Source organism: Lycium ferocissimum, chromosome 4, assembly GCF_029784015.1.
Source record: "Lycium ferocissimum isolate CSIRO_LF1 chromosome 4, AGI_CSIRO_Lferr_CH_V1, whole genome shotgun sequence".
Lineage (NCBI taxonomy): Eukaryota > Viridiplantae > Streptophyta > Magnoliopsida > Solanales > Solanaceae > Lycium > Lycium ferocissimum.
The window spans coordinates 14,251,551-14,270,321 of record NC_081345.1 but is presented as its reverse complement, the minus strand read 5'-3'; the positions used below and the strand labels follow the sequence as shown (position 1 = coordinate 14,270,321).

At 36.6% G+C, this 18,771-nt stretch overlaps 1 protein-coding gene across 1 annotated transcript; it reads left to right on the top strand.

The window, feature by feature from the left end:
• The first annotated feature begins 13,428 nt into the window (after positions 1-13,428).
• Positions 13,429-17,946, top strand: LOC132054377 (O-fucosyltransferase 19-like). Its single transcript, XM_059446400.1, has 8 exons — positions 13,429-13,910; positions 14,646-14,718; positions 14,808-14,878; positions 15,535-15,623; positions 15,713-15,845; positions 16,183-16,415; positions 16,656-17,132; positions 17,249-17,946. The coding sequence occupies exons 1-8, from the start codon at positions 13,572-13,574 to the stop codon at positions 17,448-17,450; spliced, it is 1,617 nt and encodes a 538-aa protein (XP_059302383.1). The 5' UTR covers positions 13,429-13,571; the 3' UTR covers positions 17,451-17,946.
• Positions 17,947-18,771: the final 825 nt, after the last annotated feature.

Sequence of the window (18,771 nt, the reverse complement as noted above, 5' to 3'; positions counted from 1 at the left end):
AAGAAGCGGATTACGCATGACGGTCGTTTCTATGTGTGGGATGAGCCCTATCTTTCACAGGGTTGACACAGATCAGCTAATCAGAAGATGTGTTCCAGAGGACGAGGTCTCAGCGATTCTCGAGAAGTGTCATTCATCACCCTATGGAGGACATCATCTTGGGACAGAGCATTTTGCCAAGGTACTTGGTCGGATTTCTTGGCCAACTTTGTTCAAGGATGCTTATGAATTTGCTCGAGCATGTGATAGCTACCAGAGAACCGGAAATATCTCCAAGCGTCATGAAATGCCTTTGAAGGGCATCTTGGAAATCGAGTTGTTTGACGTGTGGGGTATTGACTTCATGGGCCCCGTACGCGTCAAGGGAATAAATACATATTGGTGGTGTAGACTATGTTTCGAAGTGGGTGGAGGCCATTGCACTTCCCACCAATGATGCTAGTGTGGTGGCGCGCTTTCGAAAAGAATATTTTTACGAGGTTTGGGACCCCGCGGGCCATCATCAGTGATCAAGGTACGCACTTCTGCAATCGGCTCTTTGATAAATTGTTGCTCAAGTATGGGGTGAAGCATAAGATAGCAACTGCCTATCATCCTCAGACAAGTGGTCAAGTGGAAGTATCGAATAGGGAAATCAAGAGGATTTTGGAAAAGACTGTGAGTGTAAGTAGAAAAGATTGGTCATTGAAGCTTGATGACGCTCTGTGGGCATACCGAACAGCTTACAAAACTCCGATCGGTACATCTCCTTATAAGCTCGTTTTTGGTAAAGCATGTCATCTACCAGTCGAGCTTGAGCATAGAGCATATTGGGCGATCAAGAAGCTGAATCTCGACATGGTTCAAAATTTGGAGAGAAGAAGGCTATTGCAGGCACGAGTTGGAGGAATTTCGCTATCATGCTTATGAAAACGCGAAAATGTATAAGGAGCGCACCAAAAGAATTCATGACAGGCGCATCAATCTCGTGACTTTGAGCCGGGCGTTAGTATTCTTTGTATAACTCCCGTGAAAGATTTTCGGTGGAAAGCTAAAGAGCAAATGGTCCGGACCATTCGAGGTAGTTCGAGTATTTGCACATGGTCTTGTTGAGCTTAAAAGACCCCACTCGGATGAGACATTCTTGGTGAACGGACAGAGAGTGAAGCATTACTACAGGGAGGCCACTGACCGCTCCCAAAACCACCATCGATCTAGAAGAGGCTTGAGGGGAGCCTGCGTCGTGCCGCGACGTTAAATCAGGCGCTACTCGGGAGGCAACCCGTGTGTGAAAAAAAAAAAAAAACCAACAAAAAAAAAAAAAAAGGGGGCGTCGTGCCACGACCTTAAATAAGGCGCTTGTTGGGAGGCAACCCAACCTTTTGTAGATATAAGTCACTTTTGTTCATGTTGCAGGAATTGGGCGAAAAATAAAGAAAACAGACAAGGTGCCCAGTGATTTGCGCGATCCATCCGCGATGCGGAAGGATCGCCTGAACTTCTGCAGCTTTGCGCGATCCATCCGCGATGCGGAAGGATCGCGCGGGTCAACCCGGTTTGTAATTTCTTTTGCTTAATATAGGATATACACGATTTCCCCCCCTCATTTTTATCCCACAATCCAACCACTAAAAAAACTCCTTTCAAATACGAAAACAACGTACCCTCCATCCCCCGCTTCCCTCTCTCACACAAACAACTTCAAAGTGTAATCCATCCCACATCAATACCACAAGGTAAGTGTTCCTCTTCCATATTTTCTCTCTCCTTGTCATTGTGTTGGTATGTGTTGAGTTGGGATGTTGGGTATGGGCGACTTGTGGGCGGGGATTGGTATTGCTTGTGTAATAGGTATGAATGTGGCTAGAATGTGACTCTCTTTTACGCAAAGGGCCGGTTCTTCAACCCTCCCATTGTGACTCAAAGTTAAGGGACGATTTTAGGCCCACAAGGTGTTCGATAAAAGTCCTAAACCAGGTTTTTGCGAAATTATGAAGTTTTGAGTAGCAATGGACCATTTACCGATCATAGGACCCTTTGTGAAATTCCTCGCACCCTCAAATTCGAATTGTGAGGGCGGATTGGAAAAGAGTGCTTCATGTTTAAAGTCCGAGGCAACATGACAATCGCGTACTTCGTTTTTGTTTGCTAGGTCTTGTAGAAGTAGTTAACTTCTTTTGATTTTCTTTTCCCGATATAGTTTGAAGTAAGTGTGGGGTTGTTTCACGACCCGTCATGACTAACTTTTGCACCTCTCGTTTGGTAATGCGTCGTTTTGCAGGAAAAATGGTTAACACTACATCCAAGGGAAAAGCTGCCGCCTCCTCCTCCCAAGGTACGAAAAGAGGGCGAACACAAAACCCGCCCAAAGAGAAAAAGGGGCCAACATCCGGAAAGGGTAAGCATCCCGCGGTTGTCATTCCTCCAGCAACTAAAAGGACAACCACACCCCGTCTCTCGGGGGAAGGAGCAGAATGGTATGCGGGGTTTGACACCTCGAAGGGGTACACCCATGAACGAGCTATCAGTCGAGCCCTGCGAAGAAGAATTTCCGGGATATCCACGACCGTATAGTTGCCATGGGCTGGACGTCGGTGTTTGAGCAACGGGCCCGATGAACGTCGATTTGGTCATGGAATTCTATGCTTGCATACCAAACCGCGGATTCGGTTACGTGGCTTACGGCGAAATTGGGTGCCACTAACGGCATCGACCTTGTGCGGGGCAATCGGCGTCCCGGATGCGCCCATCGAGCCGCTTACTAGAGTTCGTCAAAGGCCGATTATAGGGCTATCCGGGAGACTACGTGTGGAACCAACTCAAAGGCTCAACGGGCACGCTATTCGGGCCTCTTCGGAAGCATAGAAGCATGAGCACGAGCAACTTTTGAGAGGCCCGAGTGTGGCTGCGCCTCCTAAATGCGAGAATAATGCCACTTGATCACTTCTCGGAGGTACAACGGGAGAGAGTGTGCCTTGTGTACTACGATGACGGGCAACCGGTAAACATAGGGTATTGGGATCTTTGCAGAAATCCGCCGAGTGCGTCTTTGGGAAGTCAACACGGCTAAGTTATGGAAACACTCTCACTTCCTACCTAATGCGGCTCGACACGGACTTGCATACTCTACCGATAGAGTACTTGATGCGCCGTCGACCCACTCGATATCTCCAATGTCATGGCCCCGGCAAGTATATCCGGACATCGCTTGACCCGGCGGAGGAGAGGTCCGCCCGCCCACCGTACTAGCTCGGTGGCCTCCGTACTCGGGGATGATGGTTGCGAGTGCGCACTTTGATATTGATCTCACCAGGGTCTTCATTGATAACCCACACACCCCATATTCTCGGGCGTTGGTGGGCGAGCTATCTCAGCTACCGCCGCGATGAGGACGAGAACTCACCGACCGAGTACGACCGCGCTCGAAGATGAGGATGAGGAGGAGTCGGCGATGCAAGGCGATGACAATGAAGAGGAAGAAGACGCCGCGCCGGTAAGGCGCGGGATGATGAGGATTTCCTCGATGAGGACGATTAGGCCCTAGTGGGCCCCGGGGAGTATTTCGACCTCATTTGCGTTTTATCGATTTCATATATATACATACGTGAGGGCGGTGCATACCTTTAAGTGTGGGGTGGGGAAATACGTCCCTGGTTTGTAACAACATGTTTTGAGGTTGCGGATGATGATTAGTATGCCTTAGGATTTTTTTTTTTTAGTAGTTTTGCGTCTTAGTGTCGAAAAAAAAAAAAAAAAAAACTTATTTTCCTTTGGTAACTTCTTAAGTCCCTCATTAGTAGGCATTCATCATCCACCCCCTTTGGTTTTCTTATGGCCTCGGTTCTTTCCCGAGGGGGGGCCTTTGAACCGGGCATAGGTAGATTTTTTTTTTAGTCATAGAAAGGGGCGCTCACGATGACGGGTGGATGACAACCTGCTTGAGGGAAAATCAGTCCGTAGGCTAGGTACATTCAAATGCTAGGTGCACGGGATAGGCGAAGTCTAGGCATACTAGCGATCTTGAATTGTTTTATGAAAGCATCGTGAAATTGTATTACTTCTCTTGGAAACACTTGAAATTGGTTTTTGTGACTCGAATGACCCACTTGGCATTGTTGTTTTTCATTGCTGTTTGATTCAAGGGACAACCGGATCCCTCTTGCGTTAATTGTGTGCCATGTGTGTGTAAGGATTTTTGCTTGTATCCATGTCTGGTATTGACATCTAGAACTTGCCCTGTGTGTTCACAAAGCGAAATGAAGCTTGGCGGAGCTTAGAAAATGATAGAGGCGTTTCTTTGATTAGTCACTACATAGCCTAAAATAAATTATCCCACCAACTTGCAAATAGCACCCTAGTGACCCCTTTTGAGCCTTTAGCCTTTTCTTTGATAGCAGTTAATTAGCCTTTACCCCTTCGTTCTATAAAACTCAATGTTTGATCCAAAACACTCCTGAAGCACTTTAATCATTTACATGTATGATGGGAGTTGGGATGTGAAATAAAGAGGGACAATGGTTATTAATTGTAATCTAGGAAGACAATGGGAGCACCGAATGAAAAGAACTAATTCACTTGTTAGTTGGGAATCGAATTGAAAGAAAAAAAAAAAAAAAAAGGGAGAAATCTGAAAAAAAATTGTGTAGCAGAAAAGTTTTCTTTCTAGCATTGTGTGATTTTTAAAGAGGGTGCTTAAACAAAGAAAACGGGTGAACTGGGAGAAATTAAAGGTTGGATGGTGTTGAATAAGGGCCAACGAAGAAATTGTGCAAGAATGATAAAAGTATATGTATTAAAGTGCTTAGGGAGGTTAGTCACTATTATCCAAATAATTCCTACCCGTCCCTTAGCCTACGTTACAGCCCTCGAAGTCCTACTTGATTCTAGGTTCGCCTTACTTGTATTAGTAGAGTGGTTACACTACGGGCAAGCATATGGTATGTCGTACATTACATGTGACGTTCTTTGTGAGAGTGAGTGCATTATTGATTTCAGGTCCATTGATTTGAACATATGATTCTTGATGAGATATGGACTAGTTTTGTGGTGAGGGCACATAATTAGCAATAGAGTGATGAAGTGTTGATTTCTTGATCATAAGATTACCTATATGCGTTAAAGTGGTGTCGTTGAGTCAACTGTTTTGAAATTCGAAATGTTTTCGTTGAAAAGAAATACTTGGTGCTGAAAATGAGTTTTGTTTCTAAAACCTTTGGCATGGCTTTCGCAATCTGGGTCGATGGTTTGTTTTGAAAATCTCGTTTCAAGAGTTAGCCATACTAGCCGAATCCCGATGCAGACCTGTTTGAATGAGTAAGCTAGAAGTGTAGTCTGATGTTGGTTTGTGTCTGCTCGAGGGCGAGGGCGAGTCTAAGTGGGGGGTGGTGATATTTGGCACAAATATCATGTTTTGTGTCGTATTACAACCTCTTATGATGACTTGTATCGCCTAATTCATGAAGTAACCGTCGTATTTGAACTTATGTCGTTATGTTTTATGTGTATAGGTACGATGACGACAAACGATGGAAAATGTGCTTGAAATGCTTGGAAGTCATAGCAGATGTCGGTTGGCTGAGGTGACGAGCCGATAACCGCGAAGGGCGAACTAAAAGGAGAGTAATCAACTGCAGAACATCGCTTTCCTTCCGCGATGCGGAAGGATCGCGAGAAGCTCCAAAAAGTCAGGCGATTAGCCCGCATCGCGGGCTAAAGGCGAGAAGTCATCCTTGCGCGATCCTTCCGCATCGCGTGAGGAAAGCGGGGATCTGCGGATGTTTTCCCGATTAGACTAGGATTTGGATTCCTTAATTATTATTTTTACCCTAGCCTATATATAGACAGGGGAATAGCTGAGAACGGTATTGGGGGGATTTATTCAAGGATTTGTAAGCCACCGTTCTCTTTTTCTCTCTCTAGGTTTCTTTTATTTTTCATCTTTTTCAACCCTAGATTATTCATGAATTCTTTTGTCTATTAACGAATCATGAGTAGCTAAACTTCTTACTTCTGGTTGTGGCGAAAGACTTGAAAGTTGATTTGATGACAATTATTATCTATTGATTTTCCATATTTTGGATTGCTTATTTATTCTTGATCTTAATTGTTTGATTATCTGGCCAATAGTTAGACACTATCTGTGGTGCGCGAATTGAACTTGAGAAAGGGAATTCACGTACGTAATAAGAATAAATAGAGTTTGTTCGATTTAATCTATTCGCTTACCGAGGATAGAGATATATACCCTTTAGCCCTACTTAGTTGAATACGGAGAAATAAATGCGTTCTTGTTACCTCTAATGACCATAGAGATATAGGCGTTACAGTAACATCTACAGGCTTGTGAGTAGTTCGAGAGAATATCATAAAGCATAATTAACCCGTCAACTAGTAACCCAGGAAATAAGATAGGTGAAATTGTCTGAAGATCAACTGGATTGTCGAAAGCCATGACCCTAATCTTTCTCTCATCTGATAATTCTTACAATCTTTGTCAAGATATTCCCAAACAAACACCCATCACAAATCGTTTACTTTTCAGGTTGTAGTTTAGTTCAACAAACAATCTTGATTTTCACTTTCTTGAATAGTTTCATCCGAATTTGAATTAGTTTAACGGAGAATCTAAGTCTCTGTGGGATCGATATCTGGACTTAACAGTCTATATTACTTGTACGACCACGTATACTTGCGTGTGCGTTTGGGAGCAACATTGGTGTTATATTGCTTGAATTTTTGTTATATTCTTTTTAAGTGAGCATTTTGAAGTTACTGCCACTGTTATCCTTGCTTGAAATGATCAATCCGTAAAATTTAGTGGAAATAGTATTGGATTAAAGATTTAGGTCGCAAGGATCAATTGGAATAAGAACCACCATTGTCCATTAGAAACACCAATTTGTTGCTGCCGTCCATACCCACCATTGCCCTTTAAATCTCCATTGTTGAACTCAATTTGGCCAATAATTTGTTCACCATCTCCTCTCTTCATTAATTTTGAAACTAAAAATGGTGGGAGTAAAGAAAGGGATTGCTGAGAAGTTGGCCATGTTAATAAGAAAGAAGGGAAGGTTGGATGTTGGGGGCATTGCAGTGGCAGAGTGGTGATTTATGGTGGAGGAAGTGTGGAAGGAGGAAGAGATTAAAAAAAAAATAAAAAAATAAAAAAATAGTAAAATTGAAGCCCTTCACGCGCTTGTTTGATGTGAAACCCACGCTACTTGTCAACTCAGTAAAAAGTGCCTAATTGAAGCAAACTCGGGTAGTCTAAGTGCTTAATAGGAACAAAGGGCACTTGAGGTGTTCAAGTGAAAAAAGTGAACGACCATAGGTGTCTGTCGATGGGTTTGGCCTAGAAAAATTTATGGTGCACAAGTAGAAAATAAAGTGCTAATACTTGTAATATATGTAAAAAACTGAAAATACATTTTAGATAAGTTTAAATAAAACAACATTCTTAAAATATATTGAGTTAAGAATGGACAAAATTGAACATCGATATTCATCATTTTCCCAATCACTCCCTCCAACAACTAGATTTAACAACAACAACATACCTATGTAACTAAAATGCACCATGAATGGCCAATTTTGTTTATTAAATGTATCCAACAAAATTGTCAAAATCAGTGTTAAGTTGTTAATCAATAGAAATCGATAATTAGGATTTAATTATGACACTATGTAGGAGGTAGTACATGGGTAGTCATGAATCAACGTCTTGAGGACGTTAATACTCTCTACGATCCATTTTAGTTATTGTGGTTACTAAAAATTAGTAGTCCAAAATAATTACTATCATTTTAGAAATCAAATCAAAATATAATTAAGTATTTTCCCCTACTTTATCCATGGTATTAATAGCTCATGTGAGTAATCAATATTTATTGCTTGGGGCTTGTTTCGAAAGTCACCCATGTACTCCCTCCGTTCACTTTTACTTATTCAGTATTTCACAAATAGATTTTCATTTTTACTTGTCACTTTTAGCATATCAAGATAAGATAATTTATTTTTTCCTGTTTTACCCATAGTATCAATTACTCACTTCAAATCATTTTTGAAATCCAATAAAAATATGCACCAATTAATATGGGTATATTGGTAAATTATGCATTTCCTTTATTTTCTTCATTTGGGATAACTACATTATTAGTTTAGTTTTTGAAACTACGCCTCCTAATATTAGAAAAAATTAGTCATTAACAACTTGGCATATTGCAAGTGATTACATCGAAGTAGAATTTCGTTGTTGAAATGAGGTTAGAGACTTATATTTTCCTTTTTCTTTTTAATTATATTTATTTACTTAAGTAATGTTGGAATTTATGTTATGTTATATTGGAAGTTGACATAAGAGTATTATGTTAAAAAAGAAGAAGTAGATTTTGAATCTATGTTATATTTTCGGTTCCAATTACTTACTTTAGTAGTATTGACTTGTTATTTCACATCGTATGCTGTTCTTTTTTCAATTAGAATTGATATATTGTTTTTTTTGTCAAACATTTGAATAATGTCATGACATTATATTTATAATATTAATCTTTTTCTCAAACTTGCCATCCATGATTTTTACAAAATACATGCTTTTAGTTTTAATAATTACTTAAATTAAAGTTACTTTGAGAAATATATACTCAATTATTTTTCACAATTAGTTACAAATATATGATAATTAATATCTAATTTAATATCTTTATAAAGGTACATATTTGTAAAATTGTGTAAGTATACTTGTGCAACCAAATAATACACGTGTAATTACGTTCTGACAAACAAGCTGGTCGTCATAATTACTATACTGTGTAATTACCAGGGTGTGTAATTACTACCTTAGTTATTACACCAATTCCAATTAACAGGTGGCTTTCCAATTTTCCCATGTTTGGTTAGTCAAAATGTCTTGGAAAATGTTTTCTTTAGAAAAACTTCCCTGAAAATGACTTCCTTAATATAAGTGGGAAAATAAGTTCCACAAATAACATTGCAAGTTCATTATCTCCTCTCCACCCACCCAACACCCCAAACCCCTACTCCTCGGCCTTCCCACACTTCCGAACCCCCACTCCCCACCCCATACACCACCCTCTACACCACCCAAACTATCCCCCACCCTATCACCTAACCACCCCTACACCCCCACCACTTAACCACCCCCTCCTACCCCACCCCCACTACCTCTCTCCCCACGCCTATAACCACCTAGCGCACCCCCTACTCCTATTACAACCTACCCCAAACCCCTACCTCTCACCTCCCTACCAACCCCCTCCCCCCTATCTCTCAACTTTACAAAACTAGGCACTTTGTGAAAGTAGGGACTTTAGAAAATAGCCACTCTACAAATGTAATCACTTTACAAAAGTAGCAGCTTTTTAAAAACATTACTTACGAAAAGCCATACTTTTCAAAAATAGTCATTTTGCAAAAGTAGTCACTTAAGAAAATAGTCATTTTGTAAAATTAGTCACTTTTTAAAACTAATTTCTTTGCAAACGTAGCGATTTTTAAAACTAACCTCTTTGTGAAAGTACTAAAATAACCATTTTTGCAATGTGTCCCTTCTAAGATAGTGGCCACTTTTGTAAACTAGCCATTTTTTAAAAGTGACACAAAATGGGTACTTTTGTAAAGTGGTCTTTTTTTTAAAAGAGACAAAAAGTTGCTATTTTTGCAAATTTGTATTTTTAGTCGTTTTTCAAGAAATATATTTTTGCAAAAATAGCCATTTTATGTCACTTTTAAAAAAATGGTCAATTTACAAAAATAACATTTTTTGTGTCACTTTTAAAAAATGATTAGTTTACAAACATAGTTATTTTTTTGGGTTGTCTTTCAAAGTGCAAAGTAGTCATTTTTTTTTTGTTGTGTTAGAAAAAGGCCACTTGCAAAGGTAGGGTGTACGGAGGAAATCGGCAAACCGCACCAAACCGATAATCCGAATCAAATCGAGAAAAAAATTCGACTAGTGGTTTGGTTCAACTTGGTTTGGTCTTAAAAAGAAAAACCTGACCGCCATTGGTTTGGTTTGGTTTTAACTAAAAAAAGTCAAATCGAACCGAACCAAACCAAACCGAACCGACATTACGTGTATATAATTTCAAAAATATTTTATATACAAAAATATTTATTTATAATGTAATAAATATTTCTTAATTTTTTTCATAGTTTTTTGTTTTTTAACATATTATTTCAAATTTGGATTTAGAATTTTGAATGATCCAAAAAGTTTTATAGCCCCGAGATGTTAGTAACTCAAATAAAACCAACAAAAATCAAATCAATACTAATACTCTAACACTAGGAATGACAATAATATTGGATATTTATTCTTTAGTTTTATATTAGTTTAGACAATAAACAATAAAAATACATAACTTAATTTTACCTTTTTCTTTAAAATCTAGTCATGTAATTAATACTTATGAGCAGTACTTATTTTAGCATGACTTAGTACTTAGATTATGATCATTTTCTATATGCCTTATAAATTATCCGTATTTATTATGGCATGAATTGGTGCTTTTTAGATTATGATCATTTTATTTTATATGATTTCGTTAATTTTTTTATTGAATATTTTTGTACAATGTCATCTCCTATCTCACATTGCGTTATTTTCAAAAATATCTTTATTAGATAGTCGTATTTTACTAGGACTAGAGAAATATTTGAAGTACAAGTATATGTTTTGTATAAAGACTTTACCGAAAAGATCCAAAAACCCGAGCAACCCGAATAAACCAAGAAAATCCGATATTGAAAAATCTGACTTTTGTTGGTTTATAAATTTTAAAACCCGATGCAATTGATTTAGTTTGGTATTTGAATAACCCGAATCAACCTGGTCCATGTACACCCCTATGCAAAGGTATGCACATATTTGATTATCTTATAAAATAGCCACTTTGTGAAAGTAGCATCTTTTCCAAAATACGGGGTGGGGGTAGTAGGGAAGGTTTGGCGGGGGGGGGGGGTAGGAGGTGAGAGGTAGTGAGTTGGGGGGTTGGAGGTGCGCGTGATTAGGGGGTTGGATTGGTATTTCCATCAAACCAAACACTAGAAATGTTTTCCGGAAAAAGTTTTTTTCCACATCCAATCAAACACAAAAAAATAAATAAGAAAATCTCTTGTTTTCCAAGAAATCATTTTCCAGAAAAACATTTTCCATCATACTAAACACATCCTTAAAGTAGAAAACCTATGTGAAGAGTTTATACACATAATGTTATACTAGTTGTTTAGATTATCTCAACCTTGCTGTACTTTTATGAATATTTACCAGGAGTACTTATTAAAGATATAAATAAAAGCTCTTCTTATTAATAATTTCTTAAGAGACATGTAAAATAAAAACACGCTAACTAAAATAGACCCCAAGGAGTATATATAGATTGAGCTACATAGATGATTTTCACGTGTTCATACGATCTATGTGTACCACGGTAAAAGAGGATGTCCAAAGTCAAGTTAGGAAGACTTGACGCCTGTTTTCTTAAATTTGCTTAAAGTTAGTTTGATGATCAAAATACAACACTTCACCCTTCATCCCAATACGTGGTAAAAGATATGTGTAACTTTCACTGTTATTGATTAAAAAATTTGAAATATATATATATATATATATATATATATATATATATATATATATATATATATATCAGGACATAAGCTCGGTGATGTGGCATGCCTTAAAAGCCAGCATTTGCATTTATCTATTTTCTTAGAATTTTACCTTTAAAACCCTTAATTAAGTGCTCTAAAACTCCTAACTGAAGTCCTACTTAAACTACCAATCCGAACGGTCGCATCAATTTCATTTGGCATCAGTTAAAAGCCATCCGATCCATTTCTTTTCCCCTCGCTATCCCTCTATTTCAAATCACATTCATCAAACGTTTAGTCGCAATATCCATTTCTAGAAAATTCTTAAGCAATTTACTACATAACGCTACCTCCAACATGGTCAGTGACCAGTGCTTAATTGATGAATTCATCATACTCTAGATTGCTTGCAACATTGTAGTCTCTAAATTCATGCGGAAGAAACCTTTTTTTTTTGTTTTTTTAATTCTGGGGTTATATTTATATAATTGTTCGCTTTGACCAAAGAAAAGAAAAGAGATATTTACATTTTACAATGCAAAGGCCGGAGAAAAACAAACCACTCTACAAAACTCCTTTGTTTTCGATGCCGCTTTAAATGTCGAAACCTTGCTTTATGGAAACTAAGGTTAGAAGGTGAGTCACTTTATACTCCATTCATTACTTGAGATCATGTTGTACCATCTATTGAATATTTTTGAAATATTGGCTCGTTTAAAATGGTAACTTTGATTAATATTTTGACTAGGTATAAAAACTGTTAGTATTATCATATAATGGCTGGCTATAATGAGGGTGATGCAATAAGAGCTTTTTAGAAGGGTACTTAGTTAGGTTGTAGCTTGTTTGACAATTTAAAATAATAGAGATTTTTGTGTGTGCTAGAGATGATTGAAAACTCACATTATCAGCTATTTTAGAGGATTCAAATGTACTAATAATAATTTAGGATATTACGCAGTCTAATCTTAGTAGGAGGAAAAAAAGAATAATTATATTTCAATTAGTGAAGTGCATATCAAATGTTAGACAATTATCAATTTTCTATTTATAGGATTTAACAGAATTAGTTTTGGTTTCCATTACAATTTATAAAAGTATTTTGCTAACTGACATTTTTCAATCTAAAATATTATTTGGCTACTTATAAGTGATTATTAACTCTAATATAATGTTTTACTTACTAAATTAAATGTATATCTCACAAAAGTATGCTTTAAATGGCAAGATAACACTTACATAAGCTACATTGATAAGATATAACTAACTATATAATACACAGAAGTGTACAAAGGATATATAAACCAAATACTATATGTTATTTAGTATAAGTTTCTTCTTTCTTATAAAAAGAGGGATAATATGTGAATTCATTATTAGCTCTATGATTATATTATAAATTTATTGATCCTTTATCGCGCGGTCAAATCTACTAGTATAATTTTAATACTGTGCATATATTTTATTTACATGTTAAATTTTTTGTTTATTTTTTAAAATTTTATGTTCGTTCAAACACCTTCGTATAATTATAAAATGAGATAAATAAACTACTACAATGCTTTCTTTTTCTTTTTAACCTTTAATTCCCAAAAGTTTTGCCTATTAATTTTTTAAACATTTTCCCCTCGAAGAAATTAAGTGCCCCTTTTATTTCTGTGAAAACAAAATAAAGAAAAAGGTAAAAAAGAAGAAACTACTTACTCCACTACTCAACCTTAATTCGTAAATACCGCTTATTAGAATTTTACATTGGGTGCTTTGCCTCATAAATCGGAGCCATTACTCACAAAAGAAAAGAAAAACAAAAGTGGAAATCGGCAATAACGGCAGAGTAATTAAACAACATGGGAATAAGGATGATGCCATTAACGTCCCCTAGAGGCTTATTATTCTCCTCTCCATTTCCATGTCTCTCTTCCACTTATAATCACCATATTTTTCCCTAACATTCTCATTTTTCCCATAATAATAATAAAAGAAAAATGAGCAATTCCCCGTTGGCCACGGGCACCATCACAACTCGTCGGAGGCCGGTTGATTTTGTCGAATATGCTGAGGAAAATGGTAACGGAAAAGTTGATTTTAACACACAAAATGTGCAGCATAATGTTGGCCATCATCATCATCATAGAAGAACATCGGTTAATTCAATATTGAGACCAGGAAGATATCTGAGCCGTTGGATTTTTGGTGTATTAATGTTACTTATGGTTTCTACCATGTTTGTGAAGATTATTCTGATACATATATTTCTTAGAGTCAATGCCACCATGACTTCCCATGATTTCTTGCAACTTCCACGTGACTTCATCCATGCACAGGTTTGTTTTATATGTGCATGGCTTTAATCTCAATTGTCATTCAAAGTTTTCTTTTTATTTGCCGTTTAATTTGTCAACAAAGTTTGACCAACTTGGATTACATGAGGCAGGTACTAATTCAGGACTTGACCATTATGTTTCAAGTTCGGAATTCAATTATCACTACCTATTTTATTTATTGGGTTTGAAATCTATTAGTGCTATTTATATTTGCTTAGTAAAACATTTAATATAGAATGCGAGCTCAAATTACTGATTTCGGATCGATGAACCTATAAGTTACCTTCTATGTCTGCTCATACGACGAGGTTATGGTTGTGGCAAATATGGGAGTTTATGTAGGAAAAAGAGATATTCTTTAGCTAGAAGACGGAGTTACCGAAGGTAAATGAAGGAAATTCTTTATAGAAGATCATACTTTATTAACTAGAAGTGCCTGTCTTTTATAGGTTTACAAACTCACAAAGATAATATCTATCAAGACTCCCACTTGACTAAAAAAAAGGAAAAGACCATAAAAGTAACAACAAAATCAGAAAAAATAGCAACCTAACCAAGACTCTTTCAACTCTAATAAAAGACTTATTCAACTCACGGTAAACTTACAAACGTAGACTTTTGAATCAATTCCCAACAGTTTACTTGGAGTATTGGCGCCTTTGTAGAGCTAAAGTATGTCTATGTTGTGGATGATATTGTACTAATCATAGGTTTTCCTCGATCATGTCTCCCCAGAATAGTGAAATTTGGACAAACCCTGGAAGTGATAAGTATTATAAATGCATCGATCGATCAAGTATAGAGACAAGTACGTATCCTTAACACTTGATATTTTGGCTTTGTTTGTTGGATTTTATTTGCACCTTTTCATTTAAGCAGTAATTGAAATTTTCTCAGGAGACAAAACTATCAGCAATGGTTATATTCTAGTTCATGCAAATGGAGGACTTAACCAAATGAGAACCGGTGTAAGACTTTATTACCAGCTTTTGGATTAATAGGGTTTTATTTTGTGTGCGTATGAGTAATTTTTCTCTACTTATAGGGTCATATTTTACACAATCAAGTTTGAAACTATCTAACACTAGACGTGATTAAATGATGTACCAAGGAAAAAGGAGGATAGGTAACCCGGTTTAGCAGATCAGACTGCATTGAGCTTGAATTTCTTTATACAACGGAAATGAATTAAAATCTTCTTTATTTATTTTGTGCCATATCTTATGATTTCTATAAAGTAAGCAATGTTCCATTCATAATTCTGGAAAGCAATTTCTTACATTTATACACTTTATATTTAAACAACTATCAAATCAGTTAAATCAAGGGCAATAGCATAAATCAAACATGCCTAAAGTCTAAGAACTTTACCAGATCAACTTTATTACGGGAAGTTTTGAAGTGAAAAAAGTTTAAAAGTGGTAAACAATACTAGAACTTTGTAAGCTAAAAAATTTGTTAATCCGGTTACAAACTGAAAATAAATAAATTCATGCATCCATGGGCTAGATGAATTTAATTGAACCAAAGTCTGAACTACTTGGTAGGTTTCATTTTTCTGTTTCGAGTCCTATAGGTGAAAACTACTAATTTCTCATCTTAATTTTACTAAACTTTGATGCAGATAAGCGATATGGTAGCAGTAGCAAAACTAATGAATGCCAGCTTGGTTCTTCCTTTGTTAGATCACAAATCCTTTTGGACCGATCCTAGGTGCAAATTATATATTCATACATTCTCCTGTATTTATTTGAAATAAAGTTGGAAAAAAGAAAAGAAAATTTATTAATTCTGTTTTACAGTGAATTCAAAGATATCTTTGACTGGCAGCACTTTAGAAAAGCTTTGGAAGATGATATTGAAGTATTGGAGTCTCTTCCTCCAAGTGTTGCAAATGTGAAACCTCTCGTGAAGGCACCTGTTTCTTGGTCAAAGGCATGCTTCTTCATATTCCCAAAATCTCCATTAGAAGACTATCTGTCACAATTCCGTCACAAATTTGTGATGAAATTGTAACGTATACTTATTTTCGTCATAAATTTGTGATACAATAACGTCCATCCTTTCTGTCATAAATTTGTAACTGAATTGTGACAGATCATCATGTTTGTCACAAATTTTGTTCACATTGATATGAATTCTGTCATAAAATTATCACAAATCCGTCACGAAATTGTGATGAATACAATTTTGCATTTTTCATTTAGTGAATTAATGGTGAGTTTCTGCTTGGCTGGTCATATCTAAATTTTTGTTTGCTACTTTAGTGCAGGCCAGTTACTATAGTAGAGATATTCTGAAGTTACTGAAGAGACACAGAGTAATAGAATTCACTCACACTGATTCGCGACTCGCTAACAATGGCATCCCAGATTCAATCCAAAAACTCCGGTGTCATGCCATGTATGAAGCGATTCGTTTTACTGAGGAAATCGAAGAACTTGGAACAAAATTAGTAAGCAGACTCAAGGAAAATGGTGAACCATATATAGCTCTCCATTTAAGGTACACAAATTAATGTCCCAAAACTTTTACATGCTCAGTATTAGAAAAACAGGAATTAGCAATAGACAAATTCTATAGCTAAACAAAAAAATTCGTCACTAATCCTATTAAGCAACGGATGATCAAAAAATTCTGTTAGGTGAAAACAATTTAGCAACGAAATTCACAGCTAATTCCAATATTTTTGTATTGGCTATCGATCATCATTACTGACTAGAAAGTTACATACATTCATGACAGATATGAGAAAGATATGCTGGCTTTCACAGGCTGCAATCACAATCTTACCAGAAAGGAAGCAGAGGAACTTCGAAAATTAAGGTACAAAACTAAGCATTGGAAAGAAAAAAGGATAAATGGGACAGAAAAGCGGCTCCAGGGGCTTTGTCCTATGACACCTCGAGAGGCTGCTATTTTTCTAGAGGCAATGGAATATCCATCCAACACTAAAATATGCATAGTTGCAGGAGAGATTTTTGGCCAAAATGGATTAAAGGCTCTTCAAGAAAGGTATCCAAATATATATTCCCATACCAATTTGGCAACAGAACAAGAGTTGAAGCCTTTCATGCAAAGGCATAATCAGCTTGCTGCATTAGATTATATTATAGCTCTTCATGCCGATGTTTTCTTCTACACCTATGACGGGAATATGGCCAAAGCAGTTCGTGGTCACCGTCTTTTCCAAGGCTTTTGGAAGACTATCAATCCTGACAAGTAAGTAAAATAGAGATCAATGCTCAAGTTCTACCATTTATTTTCCTTATTGCTTGTGTTATAGCTAGTTAAATAGTTTGTTCACTTCTTTGTTTGACATGTTAGACTTGTTGCAGGCAAAATTTTGTTAGACTTATTGATGAAATGGACAACAAGAAGCTGACTTGGAAAGAATTTGCAACTCAAGTTATGGGCTTACATGTAAACAGGACAGGAGCACCAAATGTTAGAGTTGTTGGGGATTCACCAAAACTGGAGGAAAATTTCTATGCAAATCCGTTCCCCGGTTGTGTTTGTCTCAGACCAACCCGAGAGTAATAAAGTCAAAAAATAATTAACTGGACTAGGACGGGTGTGGAAATGTTTCGGACAAAAGGGACTGATGAGGAACAGAAAGGAAAGAAAGTTGTTCCTAATTGCTTATAGGCTTACAACGGCTAAACTCTCAAAAGCAGATGGAAAAGTCTCTGGAGAGTAAGATTCTCAGTTCACATCCGCGGCACAGAGCCAACAGACTAAAGGCATATAAATTTGATGGTTCAACTTTTAAGGTTCTTACACTGAACCAGATGCACTTTGAAAATTATGGCTTCAGAATTTACTATTTGTTGACATTTTAGTAATTATTCACATGTATATCTATCTATACTCTGTCGAAAATATTGTTCAATTGAACCATAAAACGTAAGGTCCATCTGCCTGCCTCTGCAACAAACCAGTTAACTCAGAGCCAGATCAGATCGCTTGTATATAATCTTCAGCTTGCCAGATCTTCAGTAATTGTATATCTAGAAATGGAAAACTAATAAATCAAGTACAATAATTCAATAGACTGATGCTTACACAAATCAAGTTTACATCTCAGCCATTAGATTATTTAAGAATGTCAATTTTTTCTTATTAGTATATTTAAGCATGTTTTTCTGTTCAAATTCTTCTTTTGGGATAGGAATTGAGGTTATCTTTGGTGTTTTATCATCAACTTAGATGAAAAAAATGTACAAAACCATTTTCAGTTTACTACATGCAATTCAATGTTCTTCACATGACTTCTCTAATCAAATTTAGTGAGGCGAAACATGATACACTGAGATAGTTCAGTTAGAGGCAGACTCGGATTCAAGATTTAAACTTTCTGAGTTCAACCTTTATGCTCTCACAACTCATATTGCGATTATAGGTTCTACATTTTTTATATTTGTTAAAGTTTTAGTGATTTTCTATATTTATTTAATTTATGCTCAGTGTAAGGAATGTTAACCCCTTGTATCCATATTGCATCTGCCTTTGAGTTCAGTACCCTCTAAAATGCTAGTATAAAAACACAAATGCAAAACAAAAGACAGAGAAGTAGGCGAATGCTGCCTCAAAAGTTTCCCAACTAATTTGCTGCAGATACTAATATAAGACCTACTACTAGCCAGTTAGAAAATAGTTCTGAATATTGAATATTTCTAGGATGGTGATAAGGGTCAAACAAAATGGGGGAATTAGACTTACTCTATCTTGACCATTAGTAATTGACTAATTGTTTTTCTTACCAGGATAGTTGTAATAATGTGGAGCATTTGCATCAGGTACAATCAATTAAGGCCAGGTTTTAGAGTTAATCTCTAATAATAAGTTGCAAAAATGTTGG

What these genes read in the sequence shown, in the direction of transcription:
- LOC132054377 (XM_059446400.1), top strand. Translation starts at nt 13,572, where the DNA reads ATGAGCAATTCCCCGTTGGCCACGGGCACCATCACAACTCGTCGGAGG. An exon ending in GTGACTTCATCCATGCACAG is followed by an intron (nt 13,911 to 14,645) that starts GTTTGTTTTATA and finishes ATGTCTCCCCAG; the next exon opens with AATAGTGAAATTTGGACAAA. An exon ending in TATATAGCTCTCCATTTAAG is followed by an intron (nt 16,416 to 16,655) that starts GTACACAAATTA and finishes CATTCATGACAG; the next exon opens with ATATGAGAAAGATATGCTGG.